The sequence below is a fragment of the Myotis lucifugus genome, unplaced genomic scaffold (assembly GCF_000147115.1).
Source record: "Myotis lucifugus unplaced genomic scaffold, Myoluc2.0 scaffold_8, whole genome shotgun sequence".
In the NCBI taxonomy this organism is placed as follows: Eukaryota; Metazoa; Chordata; class Mammalia; order Chiroptera; family Vespertilionidae; genus Myotis; species Myotis lucifugus.
In genome coordinates this window covers 14,059,443-14,079,356 of record NW_005871056.1, presented here as the reverse complement: position 1 = coordinate 14,079,356, position 19,914 = coordinate 14,059,443, and the positions used below count along the sequence as shown (strand labels likewise).

The window sequence follows — 19,914 nt, the reverse complement described above, 5'->3', positions numbered from 1 at the left end:
GGCAGGCTGTCTTTGTGCATAAAGCGGTGATAGTGTCTGAGAGTCTTGTCTGAGAATTTTCGAGGACTCACAGATCTGTACAGGGAGCAGGGTCTATCTCTCTCTCTGCGTCCCCTCTGCTCACCTCCTCTCATCTGGGACAGCCCTATCATTTTCCAGTTAAAGATGAGAATCGGAGAGGGAAAATTACTTGTCCACAGTCATAGAGTGAGATAGTGGACAAGCTGCAATCCAGACCTACACTTGGCACTCTGACCAGTGCTCTTTCCGAGATTTTGTGAGTGGAAAGAGCAAAGAGCCCTGACCTGCACATTGGAAGAGTTAGCTTCAAATCACTACTGCAGCCCTCCTGCATGAGGTCACCCTCTATAGACCTGTGTTAGTTTCCTAACCATCCCTGAGCCTCAGTTTTCATATCAGTAAAAGCAGGTGCTTTACCTTGTGTCCAGGATTGTCTATAACAAGGCTTTGTAAACCATAAGACACTGTGCAATGTGACCTCTCCACCCTGCCTCACAAAGGTGGCATTTATTTGACATGAATGTGTTAATCTTTTCTACGGAAACATTTCCATAGGACCCAACAGACATCATAATAACTTTCCATCATGAGGAAGCGGTCTTCCAGAGCCAACCTCTGCTCCTCACACTATCCTATCTCATTCGAATCCCCACGCTCTCCTCTTTTTCATGTCTCCTTCTCTTTCTTCTGACCTTGAGATGTGCCCTCAAATCCGTTAGAGATTGCATACTGAAAAGGGCCTTAATTAAGTTTTCAGTCATGCCCCTGCACTGGTTTCCTTCTTTAAGTCCTTTATGTTAAATTACCACAGTTGTAGTTTTCTCAGTGCTGAGGCCAGAGGGCAAAACAGTCTCTTTATAGAAGAGGTCCAGTGTCAAAATGCATGTGCCCATGTTTTTAAAGTACTATGGCAACTAATCCCTCTCAGTTTTATTTACTCCCATTGAGCCTTGCAATTGTTTGTCATTCATCAACTCTTCTAGTTCTTTCTCTTGATTTTCAAATATCTGCAGGATTATTTTGGTTGTTGGCCATCTCTTCATTTGGCCTTTTCAAAGGCTAAAGAATAACGCAGCCATATATGGGGAAAGCCCAGTGTGTGTGTGTGTGTGTGTGTGTGTGTGTGTGTGTGTGTGAGAGAGAGAGAGAGAGAGAGAGAGAGAGATTACTTGTTTACATTATTTCAAATTGTGAGCCTTTATTTTTAGCTACTTTCTAAAAAAGAAAGTGGAGAAAGAACTTGAAAATTATTAAGCAGGGTTGTGTGTTCCCTATTTATAGGCTTTACATTTCTTTTGTGTGTGTTCTTAAGTGGAGTTCATTTATGCAGCTGTGTTTGGGTTAGGAGAACATCCTTTCCACAAAAGCACGGGGCTATGTTGCAATGCCCTGTTGCAGACTCAGCATTTCCCTCATCCTCTTCCTGGCTCTACGAGACTAATGGTTTCCTGTCGGAGAAGAATCCTGTCAGCCGCTTTGTGTGCTTTATACAGAGAATGACCAGTGATGTTTCCTGGGCTCATTTTCCTCAATTCCCAAAGGAGAGTGTTTATTAGTTGACCCTGTGGAAGGAGCTATAGTAGGAAAGTGATAGTCCTTGGACAGAGCATCACAGGGCCCCCCACCAGAAACTCATTGTGTAATCTGGGGGAAGATGCCTAAGTAGCCTGCACTCATTGTGTCTGCTCTCCTCCGCCCCTGTCCTGGGAGGCTTAAAGATTACTTTGTTGATCTCTCTGTGGGACCATAGCCAGAATTTAGCCCATCCAAAGATTGACCAAGTGCAAAAAGAGGCTTGATTAGGCCTTGAAATTCAATGATAGTCAACCTGGGGGAAAAAAAAAAAGCCCCCTTACTCAATTTAAAAACCGTGAAAAAACCATTTGAAGGTGAGAAAATAGGCTTATGGGTTTGTTCTTTTTTAAAGTCTCTGGCACAGTGTACATGAATGGGATTCTGTAAGCAGGCAGCAGTAAGTATAAGCCACTTTCTGTCTACAAAGAGTGATTTTTTAATTTGTCATTTTATTGATGTATAAAAGACATAGAGAATCACACAAATCCTTACGTTTACAGCTTTATTATAAAGCAAACACACTCATGCACCCAGCAGACAGATAAAAATAAAAGGTTATCAGGCATTCCCAAGCCCCTCTCGTGCTTCTTATTATTAGTGCCTCCTTCCTACACAGAGGCAAGCATCTCTTAACTCCACACCATGGGAGACTTTTGTCTAATTTTGGACTTTCTATAAGTGAAATCATATAGTATATACTCTTTGGAATCTGAATTCTTTTCTAGAGAGAACTTTTTCATTGTAGATTGTAGCATAGTATTATTCCCTCTGTGGCCCATCAAGTGGGATATTTTATTTTTTTTAAAAAGGTCTTTTCCTGGCTCGTGGGGTGGTGGCTGAGTACTGTGAGGCCAGACTCTTTTTCTTAGTTCTTTGGTGAGAGGCACAGTTCAGGAGCTATAAAATGGATAAGCCACTCCTGATACCTCCAGGAAGTTGATTTGCATGCTGGCGAGAGATTCTGAGTGTGACAGAAATTAGCCCCTTATGAAGCTGCTGATCATTTGGCTGGACATCCATTAACGAATGAATAACAAGGTGGCAATGCAACAGTCATTCAAACACCCTGGTCATTAATATTGCAGTCCTGGTCTTATCCCATTTGTGGACTAGGCAGTGCACGTCTTTTGTCTTTGGGTGAATGCACTCTTGGTTCTCAAGTACTGATGAATAAAGACCCTGAATGTGTATGTTCTTCCTTGGGGTTTGGACTTGCCAACCCCATGATTCTCTCAGGCTCTTGAATTCTTGCTTTTAGTTACTTTCAGAAAAGTAGAACAAAGCCCAAACTAGGACAGGACCCTGGGAGGGACCTGGCCTGGGAAATCTCTAAGGAGGCAAATGCTGAGATAGAGCTTGGTCTCTCTAGCCAGGCCTTGGACTAGTTATTTGACCTCTCTGCAGAGGCTGTGCCCCACAAATCCTCAGGCCTTTATCTTTTAATAAGGTCTCTTTACTGTGCTCAAGAAATGCTTATCTCAGTGTGTGTTTAGGGATATGGGCAGATTGCCTACTGAGAAAGAAGGTTAAAAACGTAAGTGATAAGAGCATATTTCCTGAGTTATAGCCCAAGAAAAGGAATCTCCTCCCTCTTCTGGTTCTATACCCCTCAGATTGATGACTGGAAATGGCAAGAAAAGTGGACAGTCCAAATGCCTGCTGTTTCACCATATCAGCTGTTGTGGTTTATAACCTACTCATCCTCCCTCCCTCCATTCAATCCCTTCTACAAATGATCCCCAAACACTGACTCTGTGCCAACACCACTCAGTTCAGAGAGGTTAAGTAATTGGCACAGGATCACCCAGTGTTTAGTTCCATTTACTTTTGGAGTCATCTGAGGTGTTAGATGTACCCATTTGGATGTGGTGGAATCTGTTCCAGTGGGGTGGCACCTGAATGAGGATGTGGGTACAAGACCAGCAATATCTGGGCTTCCTGTGTGAGACCCTAGAATAAGAGAGGGGGATTCCCTTTCCTTGGTACACAAAGGAGAGGATAAAATACAGATAGTGTCAGAGTTCAGAAGCATCTCAGGTAGCATCTCGTCCCAAGAGAAGTTGGGTATAACTTTATCAGTTGAAGGATGTTACTTATGCCCCAGGAGTTCTGCTCCCTGATGAGGCTGTCCTGTTTGAGAGGTCCCACATGCAAGCCAGTCAGAAGGCTATGTATGATCATCCAGATCTGATTAGAATCCCAACTTTGCCTCTTAATTTTATTTTCACCCATTCATTCATTAGCTCATTTTACAAAAGGATTTGAAGCAGCTCTTGCCACTTGTCTTTGTGTGACCTCTCTGAACTTCATATCTTACATCAGTAAAATGGGGATAATCCTATGTAATAAAAGGATAATATGCAAATCAACTGAATGGCGGAAGGACAGGTTGCTATGAAGCGCCGCTCAGCCACAAGCTGGGCTCACAGCTGGCGAGCACAGTGGCAGTGGTGGGAGCCTCTCCAGCCTCCTTGGCAGCACTAAGGATGTCCAACTGCAGGGAGCTGGCCTAAGCCATCAGTCGGACATCCCCTGAGAGCTCCTGGAACGCGAAAGGGCACAGGCTGGGCTGAGGGACAACTCCCCTCCTGCCCTCGAGTGCATGAATGTCATGCACCCGGTCTCTAGTAATATAATAAACTCCTGGGATTCATGTACAGAATAAATTATATGACATTTACTAAGCACTAGCACAGTTCTGAGCACATAAGAGATGCTTATAGATGTTGGTTTTATCTTTCTCTTTCACTTTTAATTAAAATGGTAAAGTGGGAGCTTATCTACTCTCCTAAAAATTAAATTACAAATAATCTCATAAAACTCTGGAAGCAGTGAGTGAGTAGGGAACAGTTGGCAGGATTAGTTCCATTATGCAGAACTTTTCTAATGATGACACTGGCTCATTTCCAGCTTACTTCTTCTGCCCCATGGTGACTCCAGTTAGATGAAAGGTGGGCCAGTAGTAGTAGCTGAAGCTGTTGTCCGAAACAAAGACCACTGTGGTGTGCGTGGGGTTTTGCAATTGCTAAACTCTCCATTTTGGCATTGAATTTGATTAAGACTCTTTTTAACATCCAACAGTGATCTGGGGTTTGGAGTCCGTTTTTATTTATGCAAACTCCAAGCTCAGGAAATATTGCCAAGCCTGCTAGAAACTTGTGTGAATTAAAGCAGTAGGTTCCAGTTGTGGTTGCAACTGTGCCTTCTCAGAATGGCTGTTTCTGGGCATTGGATCTTCACTTCCCATCAAGGAGGGGCAGGTTTGGAGCTCCAGTTGATTTTACTCAGCTGAGGTGCAAACAGCAGCATGGAAGGGACCCCTTCTATTCCTGATCTGTTCATTTTGCATCCAGCTGGGCATAATCCACTGAAGATAACTTAATCCTCCCAGGCTCTGATAGCAGCCATCTAGATGCTGAGTTTTTCGTTCTGGGTGTTTTTTTGTGTGCTTTTTTGGTGTTTGTTTTTAAATTTCTCTGGCCTTCTCTTTTTTTTTCTCTCCTTTCTTTCTTTAACCCCTCCTTGCTTTCATCTCCCAGACTTTGGAGCCAGAAATAACAGAACTGAGTATCCTGGCTTTGCTACTTGGTAGTTGTAGAACCTTGGGCAAGCCATGCCACCTCGCTGAACCTTGATTTCTTATCTGGAATGTGGGGGAGGGCACTGGATAGTAGTGAGGAGCATAGGAAAACACCCAAGAGCACTAGGCACAGGAATGGCACTTAATAAACGTCAGTGCTCCCCTTCCTCCCCCAGACCATCATTTTCCACATTATTCTAGGCATGCCTTCCTGCCAAAGTTAGGAGGGAGCAGTTGTTTATGTGGAAGGAAACAGGGAGAGGAATAAGCACTTTCTGGGAGGCATAGGAGAGGCAGAGAAGATGGGTGAGAAGGGTGCTCAGTGATTTGGAAACTCCAAAAGGTGGCCAGTGTATCTGTAAAAGAGAGAGTTGGGGCGGGGGAGCACAGTGGAGGAGGAGAGGCAGGCAGGATCTCATAGGCCATTTTAAAAGTTTGAACCTTCAACCCAGGGGCAACTGAAAGCCATTGAGAAATTATAAAGTAAGTCATGATAAGGTTTGGGTGCTGCATTGAGAATAGACTGGAGGCATTATGAGTGGATCTGGGTATAGAATTAATTTAACGTCTTAAGGCATTAAGTGGAAGACAGCCTGATCTAGGGGCTCCCACATCTGGCTGTGTATCAGAATCACCTTGGTAGCCATTTCACAATACACATTTTCCAGCCCAGATTCATGAAGTGACCTTAGGTATTTGAGAACCACAGCTTCAGTCTATAAAAATGGCTTTTTTGGTAGCATCCTATGGGACAAAGTACGTAACTCGTCGACGTAACACAGACCAAATTCTGCTCTTTGAACATGCCTTTGAGTTGTGTGCTCCCACCAATGCTACCCCCGCCCTCCCCCTTCTCCCTCCCCCTATCCCAAGCAGGTGTTCCTGCTTGTGAGCCTTTGGATGCTAATTAGATGCACACAGGTGTGTGTGTTAAATTCAGGCCGATCCACCCCCATCCTGCTCAGAACAGCGTGGAAGTGAGGCCGAACGAGTATTTAAAGTCCCTGCTCGGATACTTTTTCCTTTCTGCTGTGTTTTTACTCATCCTGGTGAGAAGAGCATGTCCTGTTTATAAGGCCCTGTTAGCCAAATGCAGATATCACCAAGTGCCTCATGGATGCCTGACAGTGGAGGTTTCAATTCAAGCTGCTTTTGTCTTTTGTGGGTCCTGGGGTGCTGAGAGGTAAGGGAGTCAAGAATCCACAGCTAATTATATTTCTTCTAAGTCTGTCATTCCCAGGTGGGTTTTTAAATATTCAAATGGTAGCACATATTGTAGAGTAGTTTTAGACACAAAACATTTTTTTTCCTAGAAGGCTACACAGGAAACTGATGTTGCTGATTATTTTTGGGAAGAGGGGTTGGGGGCAATTGAGACCTATACTTCCATTTGTACTTTTCTGCACGATTTTGAAAATATTAATGAAGATTGTTATTTTTTTTTTACATCACCTTTTTGGAGGTATAATTTATATACAATAAAATGCACCCATTTTAAGTGTGCATTTTAATGAGTTTTGACAAGTGTATGCACTCGTATATAATCACCACCACCACAAACAAGATCTAGAACATTCCCAATCACCTCCAAAATTTCCTTTGTGCCTTTTCCAAGGTAATATCCCCACTCTCAGCCCCAGGCAACCACTGATTAGATTTTCATATGGGCCATTTTAATTTTTTTATTTTCTGTATTAAGAGAAAATAACTTAATCTACATTTTTTTAAATGAATAAAATGTTTAGTTAGGCAGGCAGTGTTTGACCCTCCTAAGGAATCCCTCTTTCCAAAAGCTAGGTAGAGAGGCATGTGTGTTTGTGAAATAGGCAGCTTTTCTCTTACTCCGGAGTGGGGAAATTGAGAAGCCAGTATTCCAAAGAGGCCATTTCAAAGGCAGTTAAATATTCCATTTAAAAAAAAGAAAAGTGTAGTTAATATGCTATGGGAATACGGGTTATTTTTTTGTTTGCTCTTTTGTTTTCTGTCCTGTGTTGATTGTTTTTATTATAGGTAGAGTTAAATTTTTTAAATAGCTGTTTAATACCTACTTCCTCTAAGGAAAGATTGCAGCAAATATTAGTAATAGAATAAGAGTTTAGAGTAAGCTGTGTGCAATCCCAAAAGTTAGAGAATTTACTTTGAGCAATGTCAAGAAGCCTTAGTTCCTACGTGAAGGGAGAAATAACTTTAATATCATTTTGTAAAGCCTTTTCATTAAATGTTAATTTAGATGTGGCCTAAATTAGGTGGGTGTGGTGGTACTATTCCTACAAAATGGGGAAAGAATGAAAGGCTTGCTAACTACTTCCATCTGTTTCAAAGAACAGAAAGGTGTAAATAAGGTTGGTAACTAAAAGCATTTGTTTCACATGCTTGCCTGATGAGACTCCCCTGGGGCTCCTGTGAAACATACAGATTCTCAGGCCTTACCCCAGACCTTTGGAATCAAGTTCCAGGCGATTCTTATCAGGCAAGTTTAGAAAAGTACTGAAGGAGCATATTGCTTTACTTCAGTGGTTCTCAACCTTGGCTGCACATTAGAGTCACCTGGGAATCTTTTTAAAATCCTGATTTCTGGGCCTCATCCTCTGGAAATTCTGTTTCTTTATTATGGGGTGCAGCCAAGGTTGAGAACCACTGCTTTACATACTTCGTACACTTCTAAGTAGGAAGGTGATGATGAAGTTTTCTCCAAGTAAGGGACAAATTCTTATAATTTTTATAATTATAATCGGGGCCTGGCCTCTCTAAATTGGTGTGAATATGTTTATTAAGATTGCCTTTGAAACCTGGATTTTGGATTTCTCTGGGATATCTGGGGATGTCTAAGGAAGGTGCTAAAATTTTAAGTAGCAACCTCTGCTCTTTAGCTTTTACGCATTTCTTGTAAGATTGAGGGAATGTAGATCCTGTTGTGGAAGCTCAGTGCATTTGTAATAGTGAGGATTTAAACATTGTTGGGGAAGGCCTTCAAATTGCCTGGATGGTGGTAAATTGTGTTGTAATGTACCCCGCGAATCACAGAAGGACGCCTCAAGAAGTCGAATTAAAGAGTCACATTTATTGCAATCCGGGACAACGAGGGGGCATTTTGCTCTCCCAAATCTCGAAGTAACAAGATGGTCGCAACTCCAGGGTTATATAGGCAAAAATCACAAAGGTATTGATTACATCCCAGGGTTTGGAATGAGGAACCTGGTTCGCAAAAAAGCAGTTTACAGAAGCAGAATTAAGCATGTTAATTACAGTTTTGGGTCTCCGGATCACTGAGTTGACAGAAATACATTATCTGGGACCACTGGGTTGACAGGAACACATTATCTAGAGTCCTCGGGTCTTGAGACCACTGAGTTGCCAGGAATTCATTATCTAGAGCCCTCGGGTCTCGAGACCACTGAGTTGCCAGAAATTCATTATCTAGAGCCATCGAGGCAATTTAGAATAATTGTGCTGTCCTGGTCTTGGTACCACTGAGTCAACTGGAATGCATTATCTGTGGCCACTAAGACAATTTAGGATAATTGTGCTGTCCTGTTTCCCAGATACAGAAGAATGTGCTTTCTAAGACCAGTAAGATAACAACCAATGGGATAGTCACATTACAATCAATAAGGCATTCAATCGAATGGGATGATTTATACAATTCAGAAAATCAAAGTAACTTTTCTATTGTTAAACAAAGCAAATAAGTACAGAAGCCAAACAGCAGGGTTAAAGTTAAGCTATAGTTTCTATCTGAGATGATTGCTACCATACTTCAATTGGAGGGTTTTTTTGTGTTTTCTCTGTAGAGTTTAGATATTAATAATTTGGTAAGCTTTGGGGTGTTGGTGTTTATATCATTTCATAATGAATAATATTGAGTATCTTTTATGAGCCAGTCACTGTGCTGTGGGCAAATGCAAATAGTGCAACCTGTGTCTTGCCCTCTAAAAACAAGAGAGATAAGTAATTTTTAAAAAATAACTATAGCACACAGGTTGATCCTAAATTCATATGGAAAAGCAAAGGACCCAGAATAGCCAAAATAATCTTGGGGAAAAAAGAATAAAGTTGGAAGACTCACACTTGAAGAAAGCATAATAAATCTTCATGATCTTCATTACACAATGATTTTTTATATATGGCACCAAAAGACCAAGCAACAGAAGAAAAAATAAACAAGACTTCATGAAAATAAAGAAGTTTTGTGCTTCAAAGAACATCATCAGGAAAGTGAAAAGAAACCTACAGAATGGGAGAAAATATTTGCAAATCATATATCTGATAAGAAACTTGTATCCAAAATATAGAGAAAGCTCTTCAAATTAACAATAAATAGAAAACCCAGATTAAAATTTGGCAAGTAATTTGAACAGACATTTCTCCAAAGAAGATATACAAACAGTCAGGAAGCACATAGGAAAATGCTCAAAATTAGTAATCATTAGAGAAATGCAAATAAAACCCACAGGGAGATATCACTTTACACTCACTGGAATGACTATAATAATGATTTTTTTTTTTTTTTAAAAAGGCAATAACAAGTATTGACAAGAAGGTGGAGAAATTGGGAACCTCATACCTTGCTGGCAGGAATGTCACTTTGGAAAACAGTATAGCAGTTCCTCAATATATTAAGGAACTATATATATAGTTACCATCTGACACATTGATTCCACTCTGTGTAAAGAAATGTCTATCAACTGATGGCTGGATAAACAAAATGGTATATTTATACAGTGGAATATTGTTTGACAACAAAAAGGAATGAAGTACAGGTACATGATGCAATATGGGTAAAAACATTATGCTGAGTGAAAGAAGACAGTCTTGTATGATTCCCTTTATAGGGAATAAGCAAAATAGGCAAATCATTAGACATAGAAGGCAGATTAATTGGCAAGTGCTGTAAAATGTGGAGAATGGGGACTGATTGCTTATGAGTTCTAGGTTTCTTTTTGGGGTAATGAAAATATTCAGAAATTAGATACTGGTGATGGCCATACACCTCCATAAATATATAAAAGCCACTGAATTGTATGGTTTAAAAAGACAAATTTTATGTTACATTAATTCAGTGGTTCTCAACCTGTGGGTTGCGACCCCTTTGGCGATTGAACGACCCTTTCACAGGGGTCGCCTAAGACCATCCTGCATATCAGATATTTACATTACGATTCATAACAGTAGCAACATTACAGTTATGAAGTAGCAACGAAAATAATTTTATGGTTGGGTCACAACATGAGGAACTGTATTTAAAGGGCCAGAAGGTTGAGAACCACTGCATTAATTATATCTTAATAAATCTGTAATTAAAAAACACACCTATTACACAAGGTATTTTGATGGTAAATGCCAAAAAGAGGAATTTCAGATGATAGAAACATTATTTCTAAGTGGGTGGTAGGTTGAAGGTTTATGAAAGAAGTGTGTTTGAGTTGAATGGCTTTTAAGGAAGATAAAGATTTGGATATGTAGTTATTTCCAAAAGGAAGAATTCTGAGTCCCAGAATTTAGCATGAGACAAGCTGTGAAATCTGGGAATGTCTTTGGAATGGAAGTTGTAGTTCAGCTTAGCATTTGTATGGGGCCTGTGAAAAGATTTAATCCAAGACATAATTAGAAGGGCTGGTTGGGTCCAGATTAGGGGGAATCTTAAATGCCAGAATAAGGAATTCTCTGCTGAGTTTGATTAGCTTCAGGAACTTGATTAAAAATGACACACCTTCCCGGCCTGTATGGCTCAGTGGTTGAGCATTGACCCATGAACCAAAAGTTCCCTGGTTCTATTCCAGGTCAGGGCACATGCCTGGGTTATTTAATGGGCTCGATCCCCAGTAGGGGGCGTGCAGGAGGCAGCCGATCTATGTCTCTCTCTCATCAATGTATCTATTTCTCTTTCCCTGTCCCTTCCTCTCTAAAATCAATAAAAACATATACAGTGGAACCTCTTTTCTCAAATATCTCCCTCTCTAACAATTCACTTCTTAACCTGGCAACCCTTTCATGCTGATATCTGTATGATCAGTCACGCATCTCTCAGGTGACAGACAAAGGAGAGAATGAGTGAATATGCGTTGGTTTACCACAGTTAAAATCTCAGGATATTGTACTGTGAACATTTTCATGTCTTTTTGCTTTTGTTGATGCTTATAATTATTAAATTTTCATTTTTTACTGTATATTTTCTTTCCTTTTTGTTAAATTTTCATTAACATTTCATGTCCGTTTTGTTTTTAAAGTGTTTATAGATTAAACAGTACAATAGACATGTACTATATATAAGAAAGGTTAAAACGGAATTATTTGGGGGTCTGGAACTGATGTGAGTTAATTTACATTATTTCTAATAGGAAAAAATGATTCGGTGAGGTTCCATTGTATTTTTAAAAATTTGACACACCTCAGAGCTTTATATTAGAAAAATTAACAGCAGAATATTACATTAAATGGAAGGGAGAGAGCTCACCTGTGAAGATACCCGTTAGGAGTCTGTTGACATTGGTTTGAGAAGAAGGCTTTCCTCTTTTAAATTACCTAAAATTGGAATTACTTTGATTAGCGTTCTGGATCTTCTGATACCAACTTGATGAATTTGAAAAGCCTCACACGCACATGTTACTCTACTTCATTTCCTGGGAAAATGAATCACAGTTTCCTAGTAAAGAGCTGTCTGGCTTATTAAACAATTGGTTGGCCCACCTATTCAATTCAGCTCCTTTTTCTTCTATGGCTCGCCATCTGTGTTATTGTTTTTATTTTCTTTCCTTCCTCCCTTTCCTTTTTCTCTCTTTTGTTGCTAACTGGGTCTTCTGTCTCCCTTCCCTTCAGCTTTCCCTCCCCACCTCCAAACATGAGACTATTTAGAGAAAATTACCAGTATTTTTTTTTATATAACATAAAGAAAGCTTGATATTGGTTATATAAAGACAAGAGAATGAAGAAATCTTTCCATGATACCATATAGATGGTGTCAAGGAACATTTTTATGGAAAATATGCTACTAATGATAAAATTTTTTCCAAGTAAATTTTGTATTAAATGAAAATTCTTTCAAGCCTTTAACTTCCAGATCTCAGCATTCCCATTTGTGTCTTGCCATTAAAGTCTTCTCTGCCAGTTTGATGTCTTCTGTTTTGATGTCCTGAATAGCAAACTTAAGACCATGACTGTGCCTCAAGTACTGCATTATAAGTGGCCACCACATTCCTGAGACACAGGGAACTAAAAGATTGTCAACATTTCAGAGGTTCAAGAGGAGGTTATCTAAATTTTCCCAACTATATGAATTATCATTTCTACCAAACACTTTTGTTCTTAGATTACATTGATATGGACATTTAAAAGATGGCTACAAGCATTTTTTCAAGGTTAGATTTTTCAGTATGCACATGTAGTTACTGTTAGCTACAGTGGCTATACAGATAGAGTTACCCAAATTCAGAAGGAAGCCTGTCTCTTTAAAGCAGTGGTTCTCAACCTTCCTAATGCTGCGACCCTTTAATACAGTTCCTCATGTTGTGGTGACCCCCAACCATAAAATTATTTTCGTTGCTATTTCATAACTGTAATTTTGCTACTGTTATGAATCGTAATGTAAATAGCTGATATGCAGGATGTATTTTCATTGTTACAAATTGAACATAATTAAAGCATAGTGATTAATCACAAAAACAATATGTAATTATATATGTGTTTTCCGATGGTCTTAGGCGACCCCTGTGAAAGGTTCATTCGACCCCTAAAGGGGTCGTGACCCACAGGTTGAGAACCTCTGCTAAAGAGTCAGTCAGGCTCTGTGTTTGTTTTGCGGGGAGTGTTGGTAGGGTGGCTAAATACGACACTGGTGTATGGGTTGGTTCTTTTACGCTATACAAGTTAAATTTGTGTTGAGACCTAATATTGAAGACTAATGCTGTGATACCCTGAGAGAAGGGGAAAGAGGCAAGGAGGGATAAAAACTAGGAGGATAGGGGCCCAGGCCCTGGCCAGGTTTGGAGTCAGGGAAGGCAACTTTGTTTTCTTTAATTTAATTTATTGGGATGATAATTGGTTCACAAAACCATATGGGTTTCAAGTGAACAACTCAAAACATCATCTGCATCGCTGCATCGTGTGCCCATCACCCCAAGCAAAGTCTCTTTTCGTCCCATCCCCTCAATTTGCTCACCTCTACCTGCCCCCCACCTACTTTCCAGGAGGGCTGCTTTTGAATCTTCGCTCTGTCACTTTGTTTTCCTGACCTACGTTGCTTCACCTTTGGAGACTTTGGAGAGTTTGCCATGCATATTTTAGTGATAATATTTTAATGATATATACAACAGTTTAAAACTCCCCGTTTTGTCTAAGTATAGTTCTAGAGGTATAATGTTCTGAATAAATTACTTAAACTTTGTGAAACTTGGTTGTGGCTGATACTCAGTAAATCAGTGGTTCTTAACCTTAGCTGCACATTAGAATCACCTGGGAATCTTTTTAAAATCCTGATTGCTGGGCCTCATCCTCCGGAAATTCTGTTTCTTTGTTACTAATGTTGTGGCCTCACCCCATAACAAAGAAACAGAATTTCCGGAGGATGAGGCCCAGCAATCAGGATTTTAAAAAGATTCCCAGGTGATTCTAATGTGCAGCCAAGGTTGAGAACCACTGCAGTAAATGGAAATTGGTTGTAGTCCAAAACTTTATGCTCAAGGTGGCGCTGTTTCCCCATACATTTGGTGATGTTTTGCATTGTATCCCTATGAGTTCTAAGTCAAGCAAATAACAATATATATTTAGGACTGTGTTTGTCTTCTATAGTCCCCAAGCCTTCTTCCCTTGTGGGACCCCACCCAATATCACATCCTAGAAATACACACTTCATATTTACTATGACTTACATATGAGAGTTGTCATAATAAACTAGTTGATCTGTTATGTTTTTGAAAACATTTATAAAAATGGAACTTTAGATTTTATAGCTTTCTTTTTGTATTTTGGAGTCAATTATGTTTTTAAGTCTCAAATATGTGAAAAGCTTGTAGGCCCTGGTTCGTAATGGGATAAAGGCCCTAATATAGTTCTTCCTCACACTGACCATATAGTATAGTGCAAGGGAAGATATTCATGCTGAACTTCATTTTTGCTAGTAATCTGTGTCAAGACCATCATATGAATTGTTTCCAGCTTGTCTGAAACTACACATGTATTTTACAGGTGTGGTCATTCCGAGCTTGATATGAATGTTTTTGTTTTGTTTGTTTTTAGATCCGGGGATTTCTGTCAAGATTTGATAATGTCCTTCCTGTCAGCCTGGCATTTGACAAATGTACAGCTTGTTCTTCCAAAGTAAGTCATTCTACATTTAAAGGACTTGTCTTTTAAAATCAGCCTTACCAATCAGAGGCATTCAAACCAACTGAGGGCTTTCTGGGGGAGAGGTGAGAGTCTAAAAAACCAGAAAGGAGTTTTCATTTATCTGTGTTCATTCTCAGAGTAACCAGCCTGAGACAATTTAATTTATAGTGTATGTGTATAGAGAGAGACGGAATTAGATATTTTAGTTCTGTATCAGTACTTGGATCTGGTAATTTTGGCTTGAACTTGATCTTCTACTAGTCTTTGTTCTCCCCCAGAGGCTTCCTCCCTCCCATTGACTATCATAGAGCAACGTTTTTTTCCTTTTGTCTCATCTTTTTTTTTTTTTTTAATTGAATTTGCAGGGGTGACATTGGTTCACAAAACCATATAGGTTTCAAGTGTACAACTCAATAAAACACCATCTGCACACTGCACCATGAGCCATTGCCCCAAGCAAAGTCTTTTCTGTCCCCATCCCACCTCCACCTACCCCCACCCCACTTTCCCTCTGGCTATTACCACACTGTTGTCTGTGCCGGTGTGTTACATCATAGAGCAACTTTTAAGTGTTTCTCAGAGAATGGCGGATACTGGGCAGTCTGGTGGTGTGTGTTTTGGAGAGCTATATAATGACAAGGAAGAGTAAATGGAAATTAGGGGCCTGGAGGGCGAGCCAATAAAAGTTCAGCTTTGATCTTTCCAGAGGCTCTAAAAATAGAGCTGGTATGTCCTCCATTGTAATAGGAAACGGCTGATATATCTCAAAACTACAGTGATGGCATCTCATTTTTAAATAGGCTTTGAGATAGTCTGAGTTATTTTTACATGTATGCTGTGTGTTATAGCTAATTTCCTTTTGAATGTCTCTTTAAGCCTCTAATATCCAATGATTTAACTTATGATTTTTTAAATAAAACTTTCATGTTCAGGTATTATACAAAATAGTGTTGGTGTCATTAATCCCAAACTCTGGCCTCTCAGTTGTAATTTGGGACTTCTTTGCTGAGTAGCCTACATCTGGCAGTATAGAAGGGATTAAGTTCTAGAGAAATTCTCTCCACTCTGAGTTGACAAACCTTCTTTGAAAACTTCATTTGGGTCATATCTTACGAGAAGAACAATCCTGACCAGTTTCTCTAAAAAGTTAACTCAGATTTGACAACAGTGTTGATAAATTTGGTTCATTTTCTGTGCTCAGAAATTTAGAGTAACTTTTTTCTTCAAATGTAAACTAAGCTCCTGCTTGATCAGGTGTCTGTGTTGAGATTTAAAGCATACCATTCGTCAGTAGTTACTCATGAGCACATTCTTTCTGTAGTTTCTTTAAGGTGTCATATCTGCTCAAGTCAAGACTACAGGGATGTCTGTGTGCGCTTCTGTCTTCAGAAATGCAAGTTTTAGGATTATATGCTTTTCAGTGGAGCACATTTCTTTTCTTTGAATGACTGAGCTAATTGGTCTCAAAATAATTTGGCAACAGTATTAATTTTCATATAGAAATCATATGGCATTGGTGCCAGTTCTGTGGCTTTATATAGATCTGGCTAATCAATGAAATAAAGATAATTGGGCTCTCTAAATGAAATGCAAACATTCATTCTTTCTTGTTCTATTTTTAATTAAGTTAGCTCCTGAGATACTGTTCATAAAAGAATCACAAGCATACCAGCTAACTGAGGTCCCTTATATTTTCTGAGAGAGAATAGCTTTGCATTTTGTTTTCACACTTATTGTAAGCATTGCATTAAATATATGTATCACTTTTTTGTTAGCAAAATTATGTCCTTTGGTGGTCATTCTTAGAGCCCTGCTTTGCATAAACATGCTGGACGATTTAATACAAACTGACTTGGATTTTAACAGCTGTGCTATTCCCATAGCGATCACTTTTCATGTGGTCAGGCATTAAATTTCTTTTGTGCTGGAAAGGTTGCTTCATTGGTACACGTATTTCCTTACAGTAGAAACACAGCATTTACTTACTTGGCTAACTTCTTTATTCGCATGGGAGAATGTCATTCTCTATTATCTGCAAACCCAACATTAATACTTTGAAATGACAAATCCAATTACATTTTCATCTTTGTGCATGTGAATTTTTCTTAATGCATAGTTAGCATAATATTTTTATACTGAGTCATATAATAGTTGTTATTGTTTCAAAAAGATTTTTGGGGGCTAAAAATGACTTTTGAAAAATTCTCCTTTGACATCTATGAAGTAATTTTTTCCTTTGGTAGTTTTCAGTATTTTTTTCCCCTAGAACCGAGGCTATACTTTTCTTGATTTAACCACAAATACAGAAAGATTGGGGAGGTGAATAAGCTCAGCTAAGTAATAATGTTCTTGTTCGTGTGTGTTGCCTTTTATAAGGCCTGAGGTGTGGAAGAACACAGTTCTCTGCTTCTATGGCAGGGAAGGCGGAATCATCTACACGTAAATCATTCTTACCCTGTTTGATCTTAGCTTGGCAGATAGCCAGGTGAATTGTTCTGTCTTACAGAAAAGCTATTGAAGAATCTGGAGGGAGGGGAATGGTGAGGAGTTACTTTCATTCCAATTTCTGTTGATTACCTTGCAAGACTTTCTAAAATGACAGTATCGACCACTGGGACTTCAGAAAACCCTATTGGAAGGTACATGAGTTGTTTTTTAGTTCTAAAAAGGAATTTAGAGCCAACTAGAGCTTTGTGGAATTACTACCAGAGGAAAAAGTATCATTTTGAAACAAATATGTGTATTCTTGTTATTAGCCTTTCACCTGAATATTTTGGGGGGAAGTTAGGGTGTTTTATTTATTTTGTTTTTTTTTAATAATTTTCTATTTTGATGTAATTTTAAGTTGCAAGAATAGTACAAGGAATTCCTGTATAACCTTTACCCAGATTCACCAATTGTTTACATTTTCCCCTATTTGTGCCTGTGGGCTCCCTTCCTCCCTGCTCCTCCACTCTCCTGTCTCTCAAAACTTTGAGAGTAAGTTGGAGACATTGTGGTCATTTACAATTACATACTTCGGTGTATTTCCTAAGAACAATGGTATTCTCTTACCTAAACACAATACTCTTATCAAATTCAGGCAATTTAATGTTTATATAATACTATTCTCTAATCCACAGTCTATATTTCAAATGTTGCTATTTGAACCAGTAGTGTCTTTTATAGGTTTTCCCTCCTAGACCCAGGATCTGATTCAGCATCAAGCAATTGCATTTAATTGTCATGTCTCTTTGGCTTCCCTCAATCTGGAAAAGTTTCTTAGCCTTTCTTTGTCTTTGTTAACTTCAATATTCTGATATTTTGCCAGTTATTTTGTAGAATTTGCCTCAATTTGGATTTGCCTAATGTTTTCTTATGATTAGGTTCAGGTTCTGATTTTTTGGCAGGAATACCAGAGAAGTGATGATGCATCCTCGTGTTAGGAGGCACATGATGTTAACCCCTTGGGTGAAGTTAATTTCCCCCTTTCTATATTTATAACTAACATCCCCAACAGTGAGAAACCTGACTCCCATTACCCTGGATATTTACTTACTTGCTCAAGTCTAGATTACACAGAAATTAGTTTCAAAATTTCTATCCCATATTACTGCAGAAAGGAAACCTACTAACTAGAGTTTAATTGTGCATGGCTCTTTTTTTCTAGGTGAAATTTATATACAGTGAGAATTCTATAAGTTTTGACAAATGTATCCACACCCGTGTAACCTACATTTCAATCATGACATTGAACAGCCCTAACCGGTTTGGCTCAGTGTATAGAGCATCGGGCTGCGGACCAAAGGGTCCCAGGTTTGATTCCAGTCAAGGACACGTACCTTGGTTGTAGGCTCTTCCCTGGCCTGGGCCCTGGTCAGGGCTCATACAGAAGGCAGCCAATCTATGTGTTTCTCTCACATCAGTGTTTCTCTGTCTTTCCCTCTCTTCCACTCTCCCTAAAAATCATTGGAAAAATATCCTCGGGTGAGGATTAACAACAACAACAAAGACAGTGAATATTTTTATTACACCAGAAGATTCCCTTGTACCCCTTCTCAGTCAGTCTTGGGGGAGGACGGCAGCATATTGAATATTGTGACCATTCTCTTTCCCTATGAGGAGAACACCCAGCACGTTCCGGTGTTTTATGCAATAATAGTCTTGTTTGTGGAACCCAGAAGTTGTCTAGAAACTTCTCTCAGATCTGCAGTCAGGAGCAAGACTGGTAGGGAGAGGGCGAGTAGGAATCATGTTAGCTTTTATCATCATTTGATAAATTATACTTTCTTTTTGCCTTCGTCATAGCCAGCCTATTCATTTATCTTTTTATATTATATAATCCTACCTTTTTTCTGTCATAATTCTTTGTAAATTAAAAAGTGTGAAATACCAAGAAAAAACTCTGTCCCAAGCAACCTATTGCCTAAGATTTCTGCAAATGTACCATTTAGAGGATAGAAAGGCAAATCATAGATTTGCAAAGGAAAGGTTAAAGTCTTACTGTATGTTTGTTAGCAGACATTCATTTATTCATTTGGCATTTAAGGCCCTGCTGGGTGCCAAAGATACAAAGATTCAAATAGCCACTGCCCCTAAGGAACTTTGGGTGAGACAGACATATAAGCCAGTGATGATTTCCCTTGTATTGTGATATGACCTGCAGTCAAGGTATATCCTCTTATTATGGTATCCTGATACCTGGGAAGGCCTTGAAGAGAGTGACTTATGAGTTGATGTTAAAAGGATGAGTAGGGTCCCGCCGGTGTGGCTCAGTGGTTGAGCGTCAGCCTATGAACCAGGAAGTCACAGTTTGATTCCCAGTCAGGGCACATGCCTGGGTTGCAGGCTCCATCCCCGGTGCAGGGTGTGCAGGAGGCAGCCGATGAGATTCTCTCTTATCAATGTTTCTATCTCTTTCCCCCCACTCTCCCTTCCTCTTTGAAATCAATAAAAATATATTTTTAAAAAATATATATAAATTAAAAATATATACATATCTATACTAATAAAAGGGTAATATGCTAATTAGACTGGGAGACCTTCCAGACATTCTTCTGGACAAAGCCATGGTGGTGGGGCCGAGGTAGAGGCGGTTAGAGGCCAAGAGGGGAGGGCAGTTGTGGGTGATCAGGCTGATGGGGGGTGGGGTTGTTGGGGGTAAGCAGACCAGCAGGGGGGCCAGTTGGGGGCGAGCAGGCCATCAGTGGGGGTCAGTTGGAGGTGATCAGGACAGTGTGGGGGGGGGCAATTTGGAGTGAGCAGGCCAGCAGGGGGGCAGTTGGGGGCGAGCAGGCCATTGGGGAGGGAAGGTGGCGAGCAGGGGGGGGGCAGTTGGGGGCAAGCAGGCTGGCAGGGGGGGCAGTTGGGGGGCGAACACACTGGCATGGGGGCAGTTGGGGGTGATCAGGCTGCCGGGGGGGGGGGCATTTGGGGGC

General features: G+C 39.9%; 1 protein-coding gene across 2 annotated transcripts in view; it reads left to right on the top strand.

The window, feature by feature from the left end:
- ATG7 (autophagy related 7) overlaps positions 1–19,914 on the top strand; it is a 228,795-nt gene that overhangs the window by 77,144 nt on the left and 131,737 nt on the right. For both annotated transcript variants that reach the window (XM_006083835.3, XM_023749659.1), the window contains exon 17: positions 14,408–14,488. In XM_006083835.3, the coding sequence (XP_006083897.1) occupies positions 14,408–14,488 (81 nt within the window). The remainder of the gene's footprint in view (positions 1–14,407; positions 14,489–19,914) is intronic.